Source organism: Manis javanica, chromosome 7, assembly GCF_040802235.1.
Source record: "Manis javanica isolate MJ-LG chromosome 7, MJ_LKY, whole genome shotgun sequence".
Classification (NCBI taxonomy): domain Eukaryota; kingdom Metazoa; phylum Chordata; class Mammalia; order Pholidota; family Manidae; genus Manis; species Manis javanica.
In genome coordinates, this window is record NC_133162.1 from 42,877,135 (window position 1) to 42,901,521 (window position 24,387).

General features: G+C 35.7%; 1 protein-coding gene across 2 annotated transcripts in view; it reads left to right on the top strand.

Moving 5' to 3' along the window:
• Nucleotides 1-4,995: 4,995 nt before the first annotated feature.
• The window catches only part of P4HA1 (prolyl 4-hydroxylase subunit alpha 1), an 82,401-nt gene continuing 63,009 nt past the window's right edge, over nt 4,996-24,387 (top strand). The window contains exons 1-3 of one of the 2 annotated variants that reach the window (XM_017663181.3): nt 4,996-5,233; nt 19,387-19,495; nt 20,595-20,691. In XM_017663181.3, coding sequence (XP_017518670.2) covers nt 19,399-19,495; nt 20,595-20,691 — 194 coding nt within the window. In that variant the 5' untranslated portion in view covers nt 4,996-5,233; nt 19,387-19,398. The remainder of the gene's footprint in view (nt 5,234-19,386; nt 19,496-20,594; nt 20,692-24,387) is intronic. The other variant, XM_017663180.3, reaches the window with a different exon arrangement.

The following is a 24,387-nucleotide window of genomic DNA, read 5'->3' on the forward strand; positions in this document are numbered from 1 at the left end:
ATTGAAAGGTCTTTCTTCTTCCCTGGAGTCCTCTTCCACAGGTAATTCCCATGATTTCAAGAATGCTTATCCTGTGTAAAGGGTGAGCCCTAATTACTACATTCATTTCTAGAAGAGAACATTTGGAAATTTACTCAGACCCTTGAGAAATGTCATTGCCTTTACCTGTTTTTTTTTCCACGATATTTTATTATCTGAAAGAGAAAATGGCTGCCCTCAGAGGGAGGGAGCCTACCTGTTGTTTTAGTCATAGTTTCTTATTGCTGCTATGACAAATTACCACAAACTTGATGGCTTAAACAATAAAAATTTATTCTCTTATAGTTCTGTTCAGAACTCTACCATGGGTCTCATTGGGCTAAAATAAAAATATTGGCACGGCTGTGTTCTTTTCTGGAGGCTCTAGGGGAGAATCCGTTTCCTTGCCTTTTCCCGTTTCTAGAGGCCTTCCACATTCATGGCTCATGGCCCCCTCTCTCCATCTTCGAATCAACAGTGTAGCAAATAGCTGACTTTGCTTCTGTCTCACATCTCTTTGACCAAGGCCAGGAAAGGTTCTCCGCTTTAAGGAACTCTTTTAATCAGATTGGGCCCCTGGATAATACAGACTAATCTCCCCAGATAAAGGTCCTTAATCTAATTATGCCTTCAAAGTCCTTTTGTCTTGTAAAGTAACACATTCATAGGTTCTAAGCATTAGGACGTGGACATCTTTGAGGAACCGTTATTCTGCCTGCAACAGGGAGCATTCCTCCTGAGGCCACATGATGTAGGTGGTCTGGCTATCCCCATGCAGCCACTTTCCTCAATGCAACAGTAACGGGATGTTAGTGACTGAAATGGTTTCCAGTTTCAGGTGCATTCTAGAATACTTCATCTCTTGACTTTCATGTCCCTACTCACGATTAAAGAAGTCCCTATTACTCCTTGTGCCAAGGCCCATTCCTATGTCCAGTGATATGGAAAACATATTCCTACATTGCATTTTTTCCTTTGTTGAAGGTAAATAACATAATGTTACTCCATTGTTTAAAATACTTCAGTGCCTTCCTATTGTATTTCTTACAGGGCTAAACAAGCCCTGCGTGATCTAGCTTCTGCTTACCCATCATACCAGTTTCTCCCATGATTATTGCAGTACAATCACACTGAATTTTTTTTAGATTCTCAAATCCACCAGGTTTTTCCCTGATACATGGTCCTCACACATGCTGTTCTCTCTAGAATGCTCTTACACACTTCATCTGGCTAACTCAGGTCTCAGTTTACATGTTACTTCTTCAGCAACACTTCCCTTCCTAAATTATGTCCTTCCTACGATTCTTTTCCACAACACCTTGTTATTTTCTTTATTATACTTAGTATTTACTTGTTTATTTATTTTGTGTATTGTCAGTTTCCTTTAAAGGGCTCTAATTTTATAACAGGGGAATCACATAACCAGCACCTAGCACAGTTTGGCTAATATTGGCAAATATTTATTGGATGAATGAATTCCCACTGCCACAAGTGTAGGCTTTAACTCTATGCAATAAGATTATAAACTCTTTGAAAGTAGAGATGGTCTAATTAAACTTTGACCTTCCATAGCCCAGTAGGCAATGTCTTGGACACATGTACGCATTCCATAAATATTTATTCAGTGAATCCTGGATTACTAATCTAGACTCCTCTTTCTTCCTCTTTTAATTCACATAGCATAACATTTCTAAAATATTGCTTCCATCATCTTAAATTCCCTGCTAAGAAACCTACCCACTATTACCTATTTCATCAAATTCAACTTTATTACCCTTCCTAACTCTCAAGTAAAATATGTAGTATTTTATAATCATCACAACACAACTCAATACTTATCCACTCTCTCGAATGATTTCTAATCCTTTCATATGTATGAATGCAGTTTCATTAAAATTGCGTTCAATAACGGACTACATCTTCTATTTGAGCTTCCCCTTTTCTTGGGCACACAGGCACTCAATGTCAAAGGAAGAAACCATCATTCAAAATCTGAAAAAAAAAGCAGGTTTATTGTTTTCTATGTGTAGAAGTACTATGCTTATTTGACACAGCCTCTCTGCTGATCTATAGTATTTTGTAAAAGGTGGAGTTCAGGGATAGGCTGCCTTTCAAAAATGGGAGTGGACTGACATCAGCGGTAGAAGCATGATACTCTATTAACAGGCTGATTTTCAGAGACAGGGTAATTCACGTAAGGCTGTTGCTGGTGGGCTAACTTTTAAATGTGGGAGACCGTCACTGAGTGGCAGGCTCTTTTGGAGGCTTGTTCACAAGGCTGAGTTGACACTGATCTATTGAGTTTAAAATCACATCTGCTCATTAATTTATATCATAGCTACATAATATGCTTTTCCTAAGAATATAGGATTTTTAACATTTTCTTCCAGAAATATTAATTGACGAACACATTCAAATTTTTCAGATGCAAAAAGGAGAGATTTATTTGGAGGTTTATTGTACAGTTAGAGCATCTTTGACCTTTCTGAGGGGAGCGTTATCATTCTTTTTCTGTTCCCCACAGCATCTCCCATCTTCATTCTAACCAAGCAGGGATGATCAGGTTGAGTAGTCATATGTAGATTTGATAGGAAGTGTGTTATTCGGGCAACTAAATAATATTGAGAGGGACAGGTTAGAAGTTTCTTTCAGCTTTACAACTCATTATTGAAAATGCCATGTAAATATTTAGGATTGTCACATTTGGGAAAATCTCAAGGTTATTTAATATATAACTTAGAAGATTTTAAGGCATATTATGTTTCTTTAAACTGAAGACATTCTAACTAGTTTGCTGTGGATATCCTTATTAAATGCGGACAGAAAAGAACTCCCTTTTATTGGCTAAGCATTGATAAGCACTAAATCTTTCATCAACATTTTACACATCCTATATTTGGAGGATTTCCCCACAGATTTGCTTTAGGTTCCCTAAATTTCAATTTTGCTTTTCCACTATTCATATATTTTGACGCTAGAACATAGGACACATTCAAATAGCTATAAGGTGTTTGGCCTGACACCTTTGTTTTACAATGCTGGGTGGGTTGGTACAATGGGTGGTAGGAGTATTCTTGGATGCCATTCCTACACTGAGACAGCTGGCAATATCCTAACAATACATGGCAGTGATTGTGAATTATAAAAATATATTCCACTAAACTCAGACCAAATGTATTCTAGCTCAACTTTCCTTCACCTAAATTTAAAAAATGCCTGCTAGGCACTCCAACACCATTAATAAGGGGAAGCATGACAGAGTAGAAATCAGTGAAAGATCTAGCAGGCTAAGGATTGCAGTTAAAATTTTTACTTTTAAAAATTTTACAAAAGCGTATGACCATGTGAACATATTGCTAGGGACTGTCTCATGCCTTAGAAAGGGCTAGTGCAAATGAAGCCCCTGAAGCTGAAGCTTTCTTAGCATCAGAACAAATCTGCCATTTTATTTATAGGGTGAAATTGTCAATTTTCAGAATTAGCTCTCTATAAGGCCAGTGGGTATGTATTTACAGCTCCATTTGAGGCAAAGATTTTCTAGCAGGAAGAAATCTTTATCTCTTATATCAAAGGGTTCCCTGCTATTTGTTTAGACTAGTGGTTCTCAAACTCTTTGTTCTCATGATCATTTCACACTCCTAAAGACTATTGAGGACTCCAAAAAGCTTTTATGTGGATTGTATCTATCAACATTAAGCATATATGGAATGAAAAAGAATTTGTAAAAAATTTTTTATTCGTTTAAAAACAACATAATAAATCTGTTAGATGATAACATAAATTATTTTTTTGATGAATAATAACTATTTTCTCAAAGCAAAAAGAATTTAGTGAGAAGAGTGGCATTATTTTACACTTCTGCAAATCTAATGTCTGGCCTAATGGAATTCTTGTATCTGCTTCTGCATTCCATCTGCTGAAATATCACAGGCTGTGTAGTCTCTAGAAAACCCCATTGTACTAGAGAGAAAAGGGCAAATGAAATCCTAGGATGAAATACTTTTGATCCTATGGACCCCTGACCACACTGAAAATCGCTGATTTAGATAGACATCACTAGATCTACCTTCTGGTTGTCTAGGGCTTCCAATGTTCCCTCTTTATTTCTGTGTCTTTACAATCAACACTACTTCCTAGATAAGAGTCAAATACTAATTATTGTTATGCTTCTCAGCATATATAGAAACCTTTAGAGACTTTTTAAAAAATGAATAACAAGTCCTGGAGAAGTCATCCTTCCCTTTCACTGACAAGGGTAAAAGTATCTTCATTGTCTGCTCCCTGATAGTAAGGCTTATATGTTCTTTTAGGAACATAATGACTACGACAAATGTTAGACTAAGACCAAACACAACATCTGGTGCCTTTATCTAATATTTACCAAGTTCTTTCTGTGCGCTAAGTGCTTTAAAAACATTATCTCATTCTCACAATAATACTATGAGGTGCCTGTCATTCCCATTTTACAGATGAGGAAACAGAGGTTAATGCCCAGTGTTAAATGGGACTGAGCCAGGAAGTGAACCTAGAAAATCTGTCTCTGGAGCACACAGTCCATTATCTACAGATAAGGTATAAAAGAGGGAGAGCAAGACTCATATAAAATAACAACAGAGGTGAAAGAGGGAGATTGGTAAAGCAAAAAGCCTCAGGGCCAAGACAGGTGTTACCAAGTGGCTGCACTGTATTATTTTCCACTTGGGGCTCCTTTTCTGTTTTCTATTGGTCCTGTTCTCACATGTAAGATATTTAACTGCTGTGGTTTTATTTCTCAGGCCTGAGGCTGTTGTGAAATTAAAACGTTAAACCACTTGGTGAAAAAGAGCAGGGCAAACCGAGTAACCACGGTGATGGTAGAGCGGCTTAAGCCCTGCGCAGGCGCGTTACATCCCAGGCGCGCCTGCCATCCCCCAGTCGCAGCCTCAGACTCCACCGGCTGGTGGGCAGTACGGGCGTGGGCTGCGGGTACGGGAGGGCGGGCAGGATGCGCCTGCGCAGTCGTCGGGCGCTGGTGTGATCGAGCTCACGTAGCGAGGTCTGCAGTCACCGCCTCCCCAGTGCCGCCGTCGCGGCCTAGAGGTTATAAAAGGGCTAACGGGCTCCCTCTGCTGCCCAGTCGCGCCGCTAGCGGTCCGAGGGGGCGATTGGGTGTCCCGGCCGGTGTGCAGGCGACAGGGGACTGAGGAACGCGCCGTCTTCTTGTCCCACTTCCCAGGTGAGACGCTCCCTCGACCTTGAAAATTGAGGCCCCTGGCCAGCCGTGGCCCTTCTCGGACGGCTGTGGCGGTCTGGTCCCTTCCCCCTCTGGTGGCATGGCTTGAGGGTGGGAGAATCTCCGCCGAAGCGCAGAAGCCTCAGTACCTTTTCTGGAGCCTCGGCCTCTTGCCCCTTGCCCCGCCAAGTCCCTCTGGCTGCCCGCAGGTCCCTCTGCCCTTCGCGGTGCCCCGCTCCCCACCTCCCAGTGGACGCCCCGGACCGCTGGGGCTGTGGCAGCCTCTGTCCCCGCCCCGGGGACCAGGACTTTCTTGAATATTCCTTCCCGGGCAGGAGTACCCCTGTTGATTTTTCCGAGCTCCGCTCACACCTGGTCCTCCCAGTAACGCCAAAGGGAACGCGAGGGCGGGGCGTGGGGGTTTTGGCCCCCACAGCAGCAGATGGGTAGCATGTGGCAACGGAGAGCGGGTTTTAAAGCTTAGAGCTGAAGTCGTGAACACTCCAGGCATTTTTACTCAGTTGAAAAGTCATCGGGTCTGCGAAGCGGACCTACCCAAAGAAGTTAGGGCTTAATTCATCTGTTGCGCGCAGCCGTGCTGCTGGAGCAGCTAGACGCAGCCGCGGGCGGCGAGTTTCGGGCTGCTGGGTTGAGGAAGTCTGCTGTCAGATCAGCCAGTCATCTGGGAAGCTCAGTCTTCTTCCTTCCCTCTTCTCCCACTTAAATTTTTTAAAGGCCCATGCACTTCTTCCCCTCTCTCGTCTCTCTCAGCAGAGAGTCTGCTGCTTTGAAAAGTTCACATCAGTCAAATGAATTCCATGGGTTATATAAGGGCCTCCAGATGTATGATTTAAACAGTGGTCCCATAAGTTAGGAGACTGTTTATTCCAAATAACTGAATGAATTAAATACAAGTCAGTGTTCACGCATTAACATCTTAGGCGTTCCGGATAAGAGTGAAGACTCTTGGAAGTTTGCATTGTTTGCTTTAAGAAAGGGATGAAGAAGCAGCTAGATATCCTTTTTGGAATTGATCTAAGAGGCCAGAGAGGTTTGCCAATTTCACCTTAACTGTTTCTGGTTTCTCCGAGAGCTGTGGCTTTTGGACTTTCTCTTGGAATGCACTCTGAAGGGATGAAGTAGCCACTACGTGAGTGGGGGAGGGGGAAAAGACGTGGCAGCAGTATTCTTTCATCAACTTTCAGCTCTTTTTTTTAAGGTTCTGTGGTAGAAACATTTCCTCTTTTAGATTCAGATGTAGCTTTTATGAATGAGACTAGTCTTTTCCTAAAATAATCAGATGAAATAGTCCGCATAGCAGGAACATTGGAATTTAATTTATAAAGCATTTTAAAGGTTTTTTTCTGATCAAGTTTCTGTGAAGAAAACGGATACCCTAAGCAGGAAATACCAAAGAAGCTGAAAGTGAACAACCTTGATTATGTTTTGCCTTGATTTGAATTTTAAATAGACATTTAGGTGATTTTAACTTTGACTTTTAACCTGTGAATGTTAAATTTAAGAATCTTAAATATGAACTTACAATTTTACCTTTTTCTTTCTATAGGAAGCTTAGAGATTTTGTGTTTTTTTGTCACTTACCTTTAAAAGTCAAGTCAATTTGGTTTTGGGTAAACATGCCTTTAAGTTCTGCCAGTATTTTAAATAGCTGATGGCATATACTTCTTATAGATTAATTAGGAAAAGGATTACTTTGTCTTTTTTTAGATGGATAATGGTATTTTCTTTGACATCTCAAAATGTTTTATTTTGAAGCATTGAATGCCGGGACTTCAGTAGGTAGATGATTTCATTGGTCATCATGTGTCTTGGTAACTAAGGTAATGAAAAGATGAAAGTATATATAACTTTTAATTATTGCAGAAAAAATTAGACAGTTTAAAAGACTACTGAAAAAAGAAACCATAGGTTGTCCAGGTTGTTTCAGATGAATCTTGGCTTTTTGGTAAGGAATGTTAACCTTTTAATACTGCAGAGTGGGTTGTATACTGACAAGCCGTGTCTTTTACAGGGCAGTTAAATTCAAACTCCTGCTTTTATTCCAAGGATGCAGCCATAAGCTTGTGAGCCTTCATTTCTGTGGAAGGAATGCCTTATTTTACTTAGCAATTAGTTATCAACTAGGATATAATAACTGCTGTTATATTTGGCTAGTATACCCTGTGAGATAAGTGGTAGCAGTTCTCAGCCTACTTAAAGGTCATGAAATCCATTGAGAATCTGACAGAAGGTGTGGGCCCTGGGTCAAAATAAAAGTGCACACATCTGAATGGAACTTTATATACCATTTACAGATACTGCCCCCCTCCTGCCCCCAAGAGCATCTATAAACTATTGGAAAGGCTAAAAAATAAGAGATATATGAAGTTAATCTTTAAAGATATCTAGGTAGTTGAGGCAGTGCTTCTTGACTATTTCTGAATACTTAGTGAGCTGGGCTTGTAAATCTGACTAGACTTGAGTTTATAGATGCGTTGATAAACTTTTGCTAAAAGGGTTTTAACTAAAGTAAATAGGTTGGTGAAAGAATTGTTAAATTGCTAAATTTTTTAGGCAGTTATGCATTATACTGCTCTCCTTGCTCCCCCACCTCCCACACTATGTATTGTAACATATCTTCGGTTCTACTCTGAAAATGGAAAATTCTTGAATGTGAATAAAAATAAATGGCACAGGCCCTTGGTATTAAACTTTATTGCTCTTCTTACACTGAGATCTTGGATACTATAATTGAATCATAATGGGTGTGTGTGTACACACAATTTATGAATATATAGGAGACAAACCAAATAAAGTATATATATATATAGTGAAACTAAAGATTTATTTGTGTTTCAACTCATTGAAATTTATTTGTATTAAGTGAAGTTATCTTCTCATTGGTTTTCCTCCAGGCAAATACTGTAATTCATTAAAAACTAATGAAACTCTAAAGGCTTCATTAGGATTACTCCAGCAGTTTTTGAACTTGATATAATGAAAAACATTCCTTTTCCTTATGTTGCTTTGGATAATTAGTATGACTATTAGTATATTTGGTTGGACATTGGCAACAAATACAGCATAAAGATTCATGCTTCTTCCATAGTTGTCCTAGGTGATTGAATGCTATCTTGAAATTGTTTCTCTTACTACATAGTGTGTCCATGTTTTGTGTGTCTATGTTTTGTGTGTTTACATATTTTTCACCTAAATAGCAATATTATGTATCAAGTAAATAAATATACTTAGCCTTTCTTGTTGGGCATTTGAGCTGTTTCTCCATTGTAAGTAGTGAAGAAAAGACTGTAATTTAGTAGTTTGTTTTATCCACCTGTACAGCTAGAGTAAACTTGAGCCATTTTCTTTATCTATGTTTTTTTTTTTTAAGGAAAAGAAAACACATGACAATTAAACCTGTCAGTAATTTTTCTTTCCCCTAAAAGAGTTTTCTAGGGGGATTGAACTGGGCTCTTAAAAGGTTTTTTTTAAATCTATCTAGCAACGACCAAAGCACTTTTATAAAGTATTGTTTCATAGATTATATAAATTGATCCTTAAAATAATTCTGTGAGGTAGTTTTATGTTATTCCCATTTCACTGAAGAAACTCAGGCTCAGAGAACCAAATAATTTGCCCAAGAATACAGTAAATCGCAGAACTCAGACTTGGACCCAGGTTGTATATCTCCTGATACATACTTTATGTTAATTCATCCTTGATAATTGGTCAGACTGACTTATGGAAATAGAAGGGGAAAAAATCAGTTCAGTAGGATATTACCAATGGATTAGACATGTTTCAACATCTAGAGTTGAAATAAAGTAGGGTTCCTGGTTAGTAGTAATTAACTTAGACATTATACTCATTTAATTTTAAAAGCACTTATAATGTGCCCAGTAGACCATGGAGAATGAAAAGTGATAAATGTTTCATAGGAGAAATAGGACATGAAAGTCACAGGATATGCAAGCAGTGTTACTAACATTTTACTTAGTGTTAAATCTGAGTAAGTGCTGAACAGAAGCTCATATCTACTCTCATCCTCTGCAACCGTAAATTCATTTTCCCCTATTCTAATAATATATATATAGAAAGTCAGAACATCTTACTATGCTGATGGACAGTGATTGCAATGGGGTCTGGAGGGGGGACTTTTTAATATGGGTGAATGTTGAAACCACAATGTTGCTTATGTGAAACCTTCGTAAGATTGTATATCAATGATACCTTAATTTAAAAAAATTAATTGAAAGCTAGAAAAAGAAGAAAGAAACTATGGTAAAGAAAAATGGAATTTTTGCAAAAGAGCCTTGGGAGGGATGAAGTTATTTTAGTGTTTCTAAAAGCTAGTTGTTGAGTTTAGGATCTCAAAGCATTACCTTCTATGTACCTATGGGCTTTGTTTTTGCCCTCTTGTTCCAACAACCTCTTGCCCTTCTTTTTTAAACGCAGGTAAAATTTTATTCATATTCAAAAGTTGTATGAAGACATTCTCAAATTTACATGATCTCTAATTTACCAATCTTTTAGCCTCAAAGATATTTTGAGAATAGATTTCAGTTAACTATGAGTAAAAAAATGTAATTTGAAAACAGTGAACAGTGATCATAGCTACCAAGTATGTTTTATAAGAATAAAATACCAATGTATGACATAAAAAGGATGATTACTAAAAAAGTAATCAATATATTTTAGTAACTTTATTGAGGTATAATTGATATATAATAAACTGCATATTCACAGTGTACAAACAATAACTTTTGATAAAAGTAAATACTCATGAAATTGTCAACACAATCAAGATAAGGAAAATACCATCACCTTTGTTTCCTCCTGACTTGTAATCTCTCCTTCCTGCTCTTAACTCATTCCCTGGAAACCATTGATCTTTTTCTGACACTTAAGATTAGTTTGTATTTCTAGAGTTTTCTATAAATGGTATCAGATAGTATGTACTCTTTTGGGGGGAGTGGCTGGTTTACACTCAGCATGATACTTTGAAATTCATCCATGTTATGTGTTCATTTCCTTTTTTGCTGAGTAGTATTACATTGTATGGATATACCACAAATGTGTGGATTTTTTTGGTCCATTTGCCAGTTTATGGACATTTGGGTTGTTTCCATTGTCTAACTGTTATAAATAAAGCCACTATAAGCATTCATGTACATATTGGTTGTCTTCGGAGGGATATATACTGCCTTTTCTATTCCTCAAATATCTAAGAGTGGAATAACTACATCATATATTATAGAGAAATATTTTTTCCCCATTCTGTTTTCATTCTTTTAACTGCATTTCAAAGAGCAGAAACTGTCTCTAAATCCAAAAGATTGTTCAAAACTCTAGATCTAATAAATGAATTCAGTAAGGTTGAAGGTCAGGTCAGTATATAACAATCATATTTCTATATGCTAACAGTGAGCAATTGGAAATTAGAATTGAAAAGTACCATCTCAATAGCTCCAAAACCCATGAAATACTTAAGTATTAACTTTATAGAATGTGTGCAAATACAATGAAAAGAAACCAAAGAAGGCCTAAATAAATGGAGAAATGTCTAAGTCCTTTCCCCCATTAAAATAAATGGATTTTTACTGTTGAGTTTTGTTAAGAGTTCTGTATATATTCGAGGCACTAAACATTTATTAGAACTATGAATTACAATTTTTTTCCCCATTCTGTGGTTTGTCTTTCGCTTTCTTAACAAAAATTTAAAATTTTGATGAAGTCCAATTTATCTAATTTGTCTTCGGCTTCTTGTGCTTTAGGTGTCATATCTAAAAAACTATTGCTTCTGTTTTATGTCTGGCCTAATCAAGGTTATAAAGATATATACCCATTTTTTTACCTAAATGGTTTATAGTTTTAAACTTCAAAATAGTCTTTTATCCATTTTGAGTTAATTTTAGGGTCAATTTTAAGTTTTCTTAAGTTTATTTCCAGGTAATTAATGTATTTGTTGCTATTGCAAATGAGAGAATTTTGTGATTGGTTGTCATTTGTATGAAAAAGATCCTTTTCTAAAGAGAATGTCATTTTTTTTTCAAATGATTTCTTTTCAAGTGATATAACTTGCTTCAAAAAATTCAGTCTTCAGGGAAGTGTCATTGAAAACTCTGCTTTTGGAGTAGTTTGTCTTCACCTCATATTCCTTAGTTAAGCTAAAAAATCTAAATGTATATTTTACAAAATTTTACTTATATCCTGAGGGTAATGAAGACACTAAAGTTGTCTTATCAGGACTTCTACGTGCATCAAAAATAGATCACATTTGTTTTAGAGCAAAAGGGATAGTGTTATGCTAGCTAATAACGCTGTGGAGTCGATCATTTGACTTTTACTAACTCTGTCCATGACTTGCCTTTGTTTAGTGCTACTTTGTTCTTTAGCTCACTTGTTTATTGATAGAAATGGAAATGTTGTGTTACAGATGCTTATTTTGTTAAAGACAGTGCAGAAGTTGACTGTGATCCCATCTCTCGGTTAACATTTTTTGTTCGTTTAATAACTGTAAAGTTTTAGGGATTTTTGTGTATATATGTATTGAAATAAATTCTTTAAACTTATAAATTAGGCTTAAAACTTCCCCAGATATATATTTAGCACTCCAAATTAGAAAACAAACCTAGGTTTAAGAGTTTAAATCTCTGAAGGATTGCTGCTTTTTATATTACTGAAGTTTTTAAAAATATTCTAACCAATATTTATTGGTATTCATGGTATGAAATACAGTTTCCTTAATATAACCAGTTTATACAAACAAGAGAAGATACTGCAAATTCTTTCTTAAAATGAGAAATATATATAGACTATGTTAATGTTTAGAAATGCCAGCATTTGTAAGCAACAAGGAAGCATGTATAATTTTATGTTTACTTCTTTACTTTCTTCCTTTCCACTACCTTTGTTCTTTGTACACTCTCTTCTATTCAAATTCCTGAATTATAAAGAGTCTGCTTCTGTCTGCAACAAATCCAGCTGCTATTGAGTTCTTGCCCCACATCCAAAAGTGGCATTTTTTAAGTGTCTTCTATGTGATATTGTGGTCCTAGGCACTTTGATCTAAATTACTGCCTTTTTTTATTTCTGGCAGTCAATTTGGCCTCATATTTTGATAACTTTTTACTTATCCTGTTTCCTGTAAAAAGGCCCACCAAGTAAAAGTGGGTATTATTGATGCATTTTAGTAGTCTGGGGGCCTTTTAATATCACTTATGCTAAGGTTTTTATATTCTGTATGCTGGGAGCAAAAATCCTTACCTTCTTTGCCTACATTGGGAAATATATGCACTTCTAACTAAAGTGTTGAGAATAGTTGAGAGCTATGTTATACAGTTTAAAATATGCAGTTTAAAAGTCAGTGAAAAATGGCACCATTTTAATAACAATAAATTTTTTTCCCAAACTTTCTCCATCAGTCTACATTTATTTGTAGAATGTTTCTGGCTGAGGGGAACTTGACTTTCCCACTTGAAACAGAAACTACAAACATTGATTTTAACTTCAGTTGTGAATCTAAATTCCAATCTAAATCTTTAAAAAAATGGATTAAAGTCACATTTATTCTTTTACTTCTAATAGGAAGTAGCATTTATTGGGTCTCTTAAAATAAAGCAAAAATTTTTTAAATATTATTAAATATTGCTTTTGGTGATAGGCAATAGAGGTGTATAAATATATGAGAAATATTTACCTTCTTATTTTGCCTATAAAAATTTTTACTACAGGGTTGATGAGAGAAACTGTATTAATTAGTAGTCTGGAACAGAAACCCAACTCATTCCAGCACATAGTGGAATGAATTTAAGTATTGTGGGGATAGGGAGTTGTCTTTAACAACTCAGTGTAATTAGACTTCAAGAATAACTGGAACATAGAATGTTTTCTTCTGTCTCTTGTCTACAAGTCTTCCTGTCTGTATACCTGCTTTATTTTTTAATCTTACCAGATAAGGAGGCTTCATTCACTTTTTGTCCTATATGTCAAAACTTGGTCTCTAACTTCTGAGCTTTATTTTTATAGTTCAGGCATTCAAAGTGCCTGCTATTTCTTTCTGAATTTCATTTTCATAATTTCCAGGAAAAACTTCGGAAAGCCACTTGGTTAGGGAGAAGTATCATGCTATACAACATGACTGCTGAAACTAGGGGGATGAAATAAAGGTAGAGTGGGGTAGTAAAAAAGGTAGAAGGGGGCATTTTCTGGAAAAAAGGGTAGTAGAGGAGCCATACAGGCAAAAAAGAGAGGTGTATGTTTTTGAAATGATCTTATATTCAGGTTCTTTCTGACAGGAAAGATTTTGAACTTTGAAAGAAACTTCAAAAGACAGCCTGTGTAGCAATTTCAGTTAAGGACAATATCTTGATTTAGAGCTGGTTTCCAACCAGATCTTGAAATACTGTTTAGTTGGAATTATGCCAGTGACTAGGTTTATTCCTCATATATAAACTGTTGTAGAGAGGCTAGCATGATTTCTTGAGTTTTTGATAGAAAAGTTGGTCATTCCATTAACGTAATTGTCCATTAGATTGTAAGTACTATAGATGTAGCTTATTTTCTTTGGGAGAAGTAGTTTTATTAGTAATCATCCTTAGTTGTCTTGGAAAATCCTTCCTGTTTATATGAAAGAGGCATGTCAAATCTCGATATATACCATATTATAATGACCTGAGTTAGAAGCCTGAATATGTGTTGGTCTTTTGCATTGATCATAAAACCTGTCAAAAAAGATAAAAGTCTAACACATGTAAGGAAGACCAACAGTTGAATATGGGATTTGTATGAGGAAAAATAAACTTAAAGCTGGAGCCCTCTAAAAGAAGATTTGGAACAATTGTGGAAGGGTGTGGAGAGTGTTAGTAGGAGCCCTGTGGAAAATTTTTAGTGTCAGAGAAAGTACAGATTAAAGTGTCAAGCATTCTTTAGTATGGCTTATTAAATTTTGAATAATTTGTCTGGAAAAGACAAATGTTTTTAAATGTTGCAATTTTTTCTTGGAAGAAAAATGTTAGATTGAAAGGCTAATAGAATTATTTGCCAGATGACATGTTCTGGTAATTCATTGAATAACTTGTAGATACAATTCAGTGAATCCTGAAAATGCAAAAGTTGTCAATATTTACAATGTAGTAGAACTGTTTTAAAATCTGTTCCCAGATTTATTGACCTGTGTGAATGGATGGGACTGGACAACCCTGAAAGAAGGACTGTAGGAAAGTTTTAGATAAGTGGTACATTTTGCAACTTTTATCCAGGCCAGTCTGAGAATGTTTCCAAGAAGATTTCTCCCATACTGTTTTTTTCCTTATAGTTTTATAAAATATAATATTTACACATATCAAACATTATAATATCTATATAACCTACCATCCTATCAAGAACCAAGTATTATCAGTAATTTATCCATACTGTTCCATCACTAAACTTTATTTCAGTATAAATTTATCTTTTTATCTTTGACCCTTTGGCTTTCTTTTTTTTTCTTCTCCCTCTTTTCTCTTTATCCTTGCGTGTTTCTTTCCTTCCTTCTAGTCTTCCTTCCTTCCTTGCTGTTGAGTCAAGTCCTCTCAGGAAGCTATTTGAGATAAACCTTTCTTTTGAAGGAGACTGCTTGTGTTTAGCCCATTTATTTTTCAAGCTTGTTTGAAGATTTAGAACAGAAGGTATTTATATCTTACTATTTTTGATAAAGCTCTTTTGGGATGCTTATAGTGATTTGCTTTTCAAGCTGCTAACTGAATGAAGGTGGAAAATGGAAGTGAGACACCATGAGTTTAAAACAAAATCATTATGTTTTAAAAATCTGTGATAAAGAGATATTTGCCTATTAATGTGTCACTTAAGGTTCCTAAAATATATGGTTAAGACATTATTAAAACAGGAACCGTTCTCTAGAGTAATTAGAAATTCAGTGATATTTTTCAAAAATAAATGGAAGTAAAATCTATTTTAAAGGCAGAGAGTACCTTTTGTGTGATTTCAAGGGATGGTTGTATCCAGTGGTTCTCAAAGTGTGACCCCCAGACCAACATCAGCATCACTTGAGAACTTGTGTAAATTGTCTAAGTACCTCAAACCTTTAGGTGATTCTAATACAGTTAAAGTTTGAGAACCACTACTACTCCACAGGGCTATCTTCATTTTTATTAACTAGCTTAGGTTGGCATGGTAGTTTGGAGCAATGCTTGTATGGGTCTGAACATTCTCTTGCAAGTGACAGATCTAACTGGAACTATCTTAAAAGAAAATGGGAATTTACAGGTCTCCATAGCTGGGTAGGAAGATTATTGGGGTAGCTCACAGATTCAAAGCAACAATTGAAAGAATTAAGGCTACGGAGCTTACAACTGCTTGTTTCTGCATGACTTTGTCTTGTTTATGGACCTGGCAAGTGGGAAAGATGGTCAGCTCCAAATTCACATGAGAGTTTTAACCACCCCAGAAACTATTGCTTCTTACCATTTTACAAGCCCACCCCTCAACTATTATGTTCATGGGAATAAGGGTCAATGACTGGCTTAGCCTGGGTCTTATGTCAATCTCTGGGAGGAAGACTAATAGAAAAAGTGTGCTACTCTGACACAGTGTAGTTCATTACTAGATATCTTGGTTGCTTTCAATAAGCTTAAATATCGTTGAAAGAAAGAGAAATCTGGAGGCTTATAGATTTAGAAAATAAATATGGTAAAATGTGTATAGTATTTGTTAGTTATTTTTGTGTGAGAGAGTAGTAGTTAACCACTTCATTTAAGTCTCAGGGCACGATAATGCAGGAGTTGATGTTTTAGGTTTATTCTTTTGTATAATTTTTTGTCACTATAAAAGTAAATATACCCTAGCACATCTGGAAAATACCGAGATAGAGAAAAAAATCACATAGTGTTTTGTCCAGAGACAACTATATATTTTGGTGAATTTCCTCTGCATATTTTCTTACATAGTATCATGTTATGATGTTAATGTTTTTCTCTATTTTGATCAGTATTTAAAACTTTCAGAGTAGTGGAAACTTAATCTCATTTAATACAGGTTCCACTGGGTTCTATGATATTAATTAATTTTTAAGAGTATTTTTTAGAGCAGTTTTAGGTTCACAACAAAATTTAGAGGACAGTACAGAGATTTCCTATATACTCACTGCCCCTACACATTCATGGCTTCAGCATCTCCCAACAGAGTGGTACCTTTGTTACAATTGATGAACCTGTATTGACACATTATAATTGCCCGAAGTCGATAGTGTACTTTACCCATTCACTCATGGTGTTGTATATTTTAGGGATTTGGACAAATATAATGACACGTGTTCATCATTATGATATCATACAGAGTATTTTCACGGCCCTGAAAACCCTCTTTGCTTCCTCTATTCATCCCTCCCCACCCTGTCCCCAAAACAGTGATCTTTTCCTGTCTTCACAGGTTTGCTTTTTCCAAAATGTCATGTAGTTGGAATCATACAGTGTGTAGCCTTTTCAGATTGGTTTCTTTCATTTAGTAATATGCATTTAAATTTCCTCCATGTCTTTTCTTGGCTTGATAGCTCGTTCTTCTTAGCACTGAATAATATTCCATTGTCAGGATATATCTATTTATTCATTCACCTACTGAAGAATATCTTGGTGGCTTCCAAGTTTCCAAGTTTGGCCAGTATGAATAAAGTTGCTGTAACTATCCATGTGCAGTTTTTTGTGTGGACAGAAGTTTTCATCTCCTTGGGTAAATATCAAAGAGTACCATTGCTGGATCGTTTGGTAGAGTGGTAGGGTATGTTTAATTTTTTGGGAAACCACCAAACTGTCTTCCAAAATGGCTGTAGCATTTTGCATTCCCACCAACAATGAATGAGGGTAGACATTAATTTTTAAATAGTTTTTCTTTTAAATTCACAAGTTAAAGGATATGGTCATTTTAATTTTCTTGATATAGAGTACTATTAAATATTTTTAATTGTTCATTGTTCATTTGATGGGAAAAAAATGGCTATCTTCTATTTTTGTGTTCTTAATTGCTAATGAGTGAGCCTTTTGTTTTAACAATTTATAGCTCTTTTGTGACTTTGTGCATTCTTAACTCATTTATTAACACCTTAATGGTTTCCTTAGTGATTTGTATGAGTTCCTTAATTGAACTCTTTTTTTAGTTTCCAAGTTTATAGTTTTTTTTTAACATATATAAACCTAAATTATTTTGTATGTTTAAATTCCATCTGGCTTTGAAGGTTATTTGTTTTATCATTTTCAATTTAGAAATTCTTTTCAGAGATCCAGTAACTTGCTTTTGTTGTTTTTTATTGATTATAACTCTAGAATTTATTTTGCAGTATGATGTAAGGTAAAGGTGTGTGTATTCTTCATATGATAATGTTTTGAGTTTTTATGTAAGTTCTGTCATTATTAAAATACAGTTTTCAAGCTTTTTAGTAATTTCTATAGGCTAATGGTTCTTGATTCATTGTGTGGTTTAAAGATGATGAAAGGTGACAAACTGTGACAGAATATATTTTAGCAATGAAAAAATAACCTTTTATCTTAGAAATCTAAGCTTTCTCATCAGAGTTAAATATTTAGACAATGTTTCTGGTTAGCCTTCTGTTAATACAGCAAAACCATTTGTTTTTTCTGCAAATGACATTTATGAAGAAAATTATGGCAGAAACCCATTTAACAGGGAGAAGATTCTAGACTCTTCAAGCTTCAAAAGCCCTGTGCTTTGGCAGGAGCCCAGGAGAGGAAGTGTCTGCATCTGCTACATTCTAGAAGCCTTTCCAAAGAGTTACTGTAAAGCAGCCAGGAAAGCAGTGTATTTCACTGCTCTGTGGTTCTGGAAGTATCTGAAAGTTTGCAACAAACTTGAGAGAGGAATCTTAGGAGTACTTCCAGAAGTTTCTGTGGTGGTCTGTTTTTACTGAAATTGAAGTTAGGTGATGAAAGTACGCCCCCCCCACCCTACAGAATAGGGAGCTTTCCAGAATGACTTGAACCTGTTGGTTTAGGTGAAGTCCCTTGGGAAGAATCAGAGGTGCCTATACCAGAAGAAATTGGGTGACAAGGTAGCGAAACCAATGGGAGCCTGTTAGAGGTACATGGGTACTGTAATAGTAACTTCCTCTCCTGTTAGGTAATAAGAAGAACTTAAAAGTCCACATATGTGGTGGAGAAACAGCAAGAGTGCTAGCAGGGCATTTGGGAAGTCAGCTGGTTAGTTGATGTTTCTGCTGATTAGTTGATATTTACATCAGCCATGAAGAATCACTTCTAGAAAAGACAATTCTACCAGGGACAAAGGAAAAAGAAGGGCTTTGCTGCCAGGCTTAAAAAGAAATATCATGGCAATGTAAACTGAGGATTTTTTTTTTACATAGAACACAGTAGATAAGAGAAAAACCAATCCTGGGTCTTTTGAGAGAGATCAGCTTAAATCAACAAGGCTGTTCATTCTTTTTGGATTCTGTACAACTTTAAAAAGAAAACAGCTTTATTGAGATGTAATTCAGATACCGTACAATTCACCCATTAAATGTTCATGATCTAGTGGTGTTTAGTACTTTCACAGTGTTCTTCAACCATCAGTCACTACAATTTTAGAACATTGTATCACACCCAAATCTACAACTTCTAACTGAACTTATTTTAAAATTTAAAGCAATATAGGGAAAAGATGGAATAAGTTAGGAATTTAAAGGATTAATCAGAAAGATCTGGAACCTTTTTTCCTCTTTAAAACATATTCTAACATTTTAGAAAGTATTTTGGTAACATTCAAATAACTTTAATAAAGTGGTATATTTTTATTAGAAATTCATGGTTTAGATCTACATCCAGGGAAAGTTATTTTACAGGCTATATGAAAGTACTACTATCCAATTACTCTAATTGTAGTAACTAAGGAGAAAACTAAGGTTGCATTTTTAAACATAAATTACCAGGTGATAACAAACATATGTTTTTCTTTAACATGAAATACCAAGCTATACTTTAATATATGAAAAAAATTGCTAATATTAAACTATTGATCAATTTACAAGAATTAACAACAGTTACATGAGTAGACTTGGGGTCTAACTTACATTTTGTTCATAGGAAAAAGAGGCTAGGAATTTTTCCTACCCTTCTTTTTTTGTTTTTGTAATAGCTGTATTTCTCTTGCAGGTGTGTGAACTTATGAAAATGATGTCTTCCAAGATGATCTGGCATATTTTAGTTGTAGGGATTCTACTTCCCCAGTCTTTGGCCCATCCAGGCTTTTTTACTTCAATTGGTAAGTCTTAACTTTATTTTGGTTTGTATTGTTTCTGCATTTAAAATTTCTCATTTTTATAGTGTTTTTTAATCAGTAAAAATAAATGTCGTATTCCCAGAGGCTGAAGCATTGTTCCAGTCCCTGCCCCTCTAAAAGTCACTCTTTTAAATTCAATTTTATTTTTCTTTAATTTTTTCTGAGAACAAAAGCAGTACCTTTCCAGATTAGAAACTTAGAAAAGCATACCAAGAAAACTCTGCTAATGGATCCACCCAGCAAATAATTTAATGCATAGTCTTTGTGAATGCCCAGAGGCACAAATAATATACTACAGGTTATTTCATAACCTCATTTTTCCATGTAAGAATCTACTATGAACACAAGTTATTTTTTTCCTTCATTATAATTTTTTAGAAATCTTTAAAAGTATTGCAAAAATACTTGGTTAAAGGAGGAAAAAACAAATATATAGAATGTAAGACCACCACATATCCACTTTCCCCAAGATACATTCCTCATGGTTTAATGTGTATGTATCCTTTTATATTATCCTATATGCATATTTCATCTGTCTTAGATGTTTTCCTATTCAGTTTTTGCCCTTGTGTGGTTGTAGAGCTAATTTACTTGGGGATGAAATGATGAGTCCTCTCATTCCAGTATAAATAACTAAGTATGGATTATTTGATTTTCAGTTGTGAAGTAGAATTTTCATTAGTGTGTTTTTTGTCTATTAAGTAAAAAGTTAATTAGTCTCAAAAACAAAAAGAGTAAAGGGGAGGAAGGTAGGGAAGAAGAAACATTGATCTTTGAACAGTAGTGTTATTTTGTAATTTAAAAATGTTTTTAGATTAAAAGACTGATGCTAATATGGTTCAAGCTTGCAAAATTAAGTAGCTTGAAAATTAGAATTGGAATACGTGATTAGAAAAGAGTTTTGCTTTAGTTTTATTTGGTAAATAAAAAAGGGGGTGAAGTTGGAGTGGGGAGATGATGTCTTCAGCATACCTGTTTCATGCCAGTTAAATCCTCTCATAGAATGAAGCATTCTTGATCATTCTTAAATACTTGTGTAGACCAGGTATTTGATAACTTTCTTCCCTTCTCATCCTTCTAGGTCAGATGACTGACTTGATCCATACAGAGAAAAATCTGGTGACTTCGCTGAAAGATTATATTAAGGCAGAAGAAGACAAATTAGAACAAATAAAAAAGTAAGCTAGTGTTTTGCTTAAATGATTCTGATTCCACCTGGACATCTTTCAAGAGCTAAACATTCTTTGAGTGGAAATGAAAGCCATCTGCCAGCCTTAAAAGGCCAGCTGAAATGGCTTAAATAGTACCCTAGGAAACAAGTATTAGGCCTGGGTCACGAGTTCGTGTAGAAGACTATGAATAGAGATAAGAATATCAATGTGTATATGTTTTGATTGACATTTTTAAAAAATGGTTGCTAATACCTTCTGTCTTCTTTAACTTCCCTAATCAAGTCACCTTCTGGAACAGTTTTCCAGTTTTACTTATCCTTCACTCATATGGCTCAATTTAAGAAATTATAGTAATAAGTATAGTTAGTATCATTTGATATAGTTTTCCTCAAATGCTAATTTATTTTTAATTGGCTCAGGTTCATAGTTAATCCTGACTTGAGAATTTTTATCTTTTGGTTAATTTATAGCTAAGCTTTCAGTTTTTTTTTCTTTAATTTTCTTTTTTTTGATATCATTAATCTACAATTATGTGAGGAACATTATGTTTACTAGGCTCCCACTTCACCAGGTCCCCCCCACAAACTGCATTACAGTCACTGTCCATCAGCTTAGTAAGATGCTGTAGAGTCACTACTTGTCCTCTCTGTGTTGCACTGCCCTCCCCGTGACCCCCCCACACTATACATGCTAATCGTAATGCCCCCTTTTTCCCCCCCTTATCCCTCCCTTCCCAACCATCCTCCCCAGTCCCTTTCCCTTTGGTAACTGTTACTCCATTCTTGGGTTCTGTGATTCTGCTGCTGTTTTGTTCCTTCAGTTTTTTCTTTGTTCTTATATTCCACATATGAGTGAAATCATTTGGTACTTGTCTTTCTCTGCCTGACTTATTTCACTGAGTGTAATACCCTCTAGTTCCATCCATGTTGTTGCAAATGGTAGGATTTGTTTTCTTCTTACGGCTGAATAATATTCCATTGTGTATATGTACCACATCTTCTTTATCCATGCATCTACTGATGGATACTTAGGTTGCTTCCATTTCTTGGCTCTTGTAAATAGTGCTATGATAAACATAGGGGTGTATCTGTCTTTTTCAAACTGGGCAGCTGTATTCTTAGGGTAAATTCCTAGAATTCCTGGGTCAAATGGTATTTCTATTTTGAGCTTTTTGAGGAACCTCCATACTGCTTTCCACAATGGTTGAACTAATTTACATTCCCACCAGCAGTGTAGGAGGGTTCCCCTTTCTCCACAACCTCGCCAACATTTGTTGTTGTTTGTCTTTTGGATGGTGGCATTTCTTACTGGTGTGAGGTGATATCTCATTGTGGTTTTAATTTGTATTTCTCTGATGACTAGCAATGTGGAGCATCTTTTCATTTGTCTGTTGGCCAACTGAATTTCTTCTTTGGAGAACTGTCTGTTCAGCCTCTCTGCCCATTTTTTAATTGGATTCTTTGTTTTTTGTTTGTTGAGGTGCATGAGCTTTTTATATATTTTGGATGTCAACCCTTTATCGGATCTGTCATTTATGAATGTATTCTCCCATACTGTAGGATGCCTTTTTGTTCTGTTGATTGTGTCCTTTGCAGTACAGAAGGTTTTCAGCTTGATATAGTCCCACTTGTTTATTTTTGCTTTTGTTTCTCTTGCCTGGGGAGATATTTTCCTGAAGAAGTTCTTTATGTTTATGTCCAAGAGATTTTTGCCTATGTTTTTCTCTAATAATTTTATGGTTTCATGACTTACATTCAGGTCTTTGATCCATTTCAAATTTATTTTTGTGTATGGGGTTAGACAATGATCCAGTTTCATTCTTTTACATGTAGCTGTCCAGTTTTGCCAATACCAACTGTTGATGAGGCTGTCATTTCCCCATTGTATGTCCATGGCTCCTTTATCGAATATCAATTGACCATATATGTTTGGGTTAATGTCTAGAGTCTATTCTATTCCACTAGTCTGTGGGTCTGTTCTTGTGCCAATACCATTTGCCTTGATTACTGTGGGTTTGTATTAGAGCTTGAAGTTGGGGAACAAGATCCCTCCCCCCCACTTTATTTTTCCTTCTCAGGATTGCTTTGGCTATTTGGGGTCTTTGGTGGTTCCATATGAAGTTTTGAACTATTTGTTCCAGTTCGTTGAAGAATGCTATTGATAATTTGATAAGGATTGCATTGAATCTGTAGATTGCTTTAGGCAGGATGGCCATTTTGGCAATATTAATTCTTCCTAGCCAAGAACATGGGATGAGTTTCCATTTATTAGTGTCCTCTTTAATTTCTCTTATGAGTGTCTTGTAGTTTTTGGGGTATAGGTTTTTCACTTCCTTGGTTAGGTTTATTCCTAGGTATTTTATTCTTTTTGATGCTATTGTGAGTGGAATTGTTTTCCTGATTTCTCTTTCTATTAGTTCATTGTTAGTGTATAGGAAAGCCACAGATTTCTGTGTATTAATTTTGTATCCTGCAACTTTGCTGAATTCTGATATTAGTTCTAGTAGTTTTAGAGTGGAGTCTTTAGGGTTTTTCATGTACAGTATCATGTCATCTGCAAGTAGTGACAGCTCGACTTCTTCTTTACCAATCTGGATTCCTTGTATTTCTTTGTTTTGTCTAATTGCCGTGGCTAGGACCGCCAGTACTATGTTGAGTAACAGCGAGATGAGTGCATCCCTGTCTTGTTCCTGATCTTAGAGGAAAAGCTTTCAGCTTCTTTCTGTTATGTATGATGTTGGCTTTGGGTTTGTCATATATGGCCTTTATTATATTGATGTACTTGCCCTCTATACCCATTTTATTGAGAGTTTTTATTATGAATGGATGTTGAATTTTGTCGAATGCTTTTTCAGCATCTATGGAAATGATCATGTGGTTTTTGTCTTTCTTTTTGTTGATGTGGTGGATGATGTTGATGGATTTTCGAATGTTGCACCATCCTTACATCCCTGGAATGAATCCAACTTGGTCGTGGTGTATGATCCTTTTGATGTATTTTTGAATTCGGTTTGCTAATATTTTGTTGAATATTTTTGCATCTATGTTTATCGGGGATATTGTTCTGTAGTTTTCTTTTTTGGTGGGGTCTTTGCCTGGTTTTGGTATTAGGGTGATGCTGGCTTCATCGAATGAGTTTGGGAGTATCCCCTGCTCTTCTATTTTTTGGAAAACTTTAAGGAGAATGGGTATTATGTCTTCCCTGTATGTCTGATAAAATTCCGAGGTGAATCCATCTGGCCCGAGGGGTTTTGTTCTTTGGTAGTTTTTTGATTACTGCTTCAATTTTGTTGCTGGTAATTGGTCTGTTTAGATTTTCTGTTTCTTCCTTGGTCAGTCTTGAAAGGTTATATTTTTAGGAAGTTGTCCATTTCTTCCAGGTTTTCCAACTTGTTAGCATATAGGTTTTCATAGTATTCTCTAATAATTCTTTATATTTCTGTGGGGTCTGTCATGATTTTTCCTTTCTCGTTTCTGATTCTGTTGATGTGTGTTGATTCTCTTTTTCTCTTAATAAGTCTGGCTAGAGGCTTATCTATTTTGTTTATTTTCTCAGAGAACCAGCTAGTTTCATTGATTTTTTTCTATTGTTTTATTCTTCTCAATTTTATTTCTTCTCCGATCTTTATTATGTCCCTCTTTCTGCTGACTTTAGGCCTCATTTGTTCTTCTTTTTTTAAGACTTTAGGCCTCATTTTGTTCT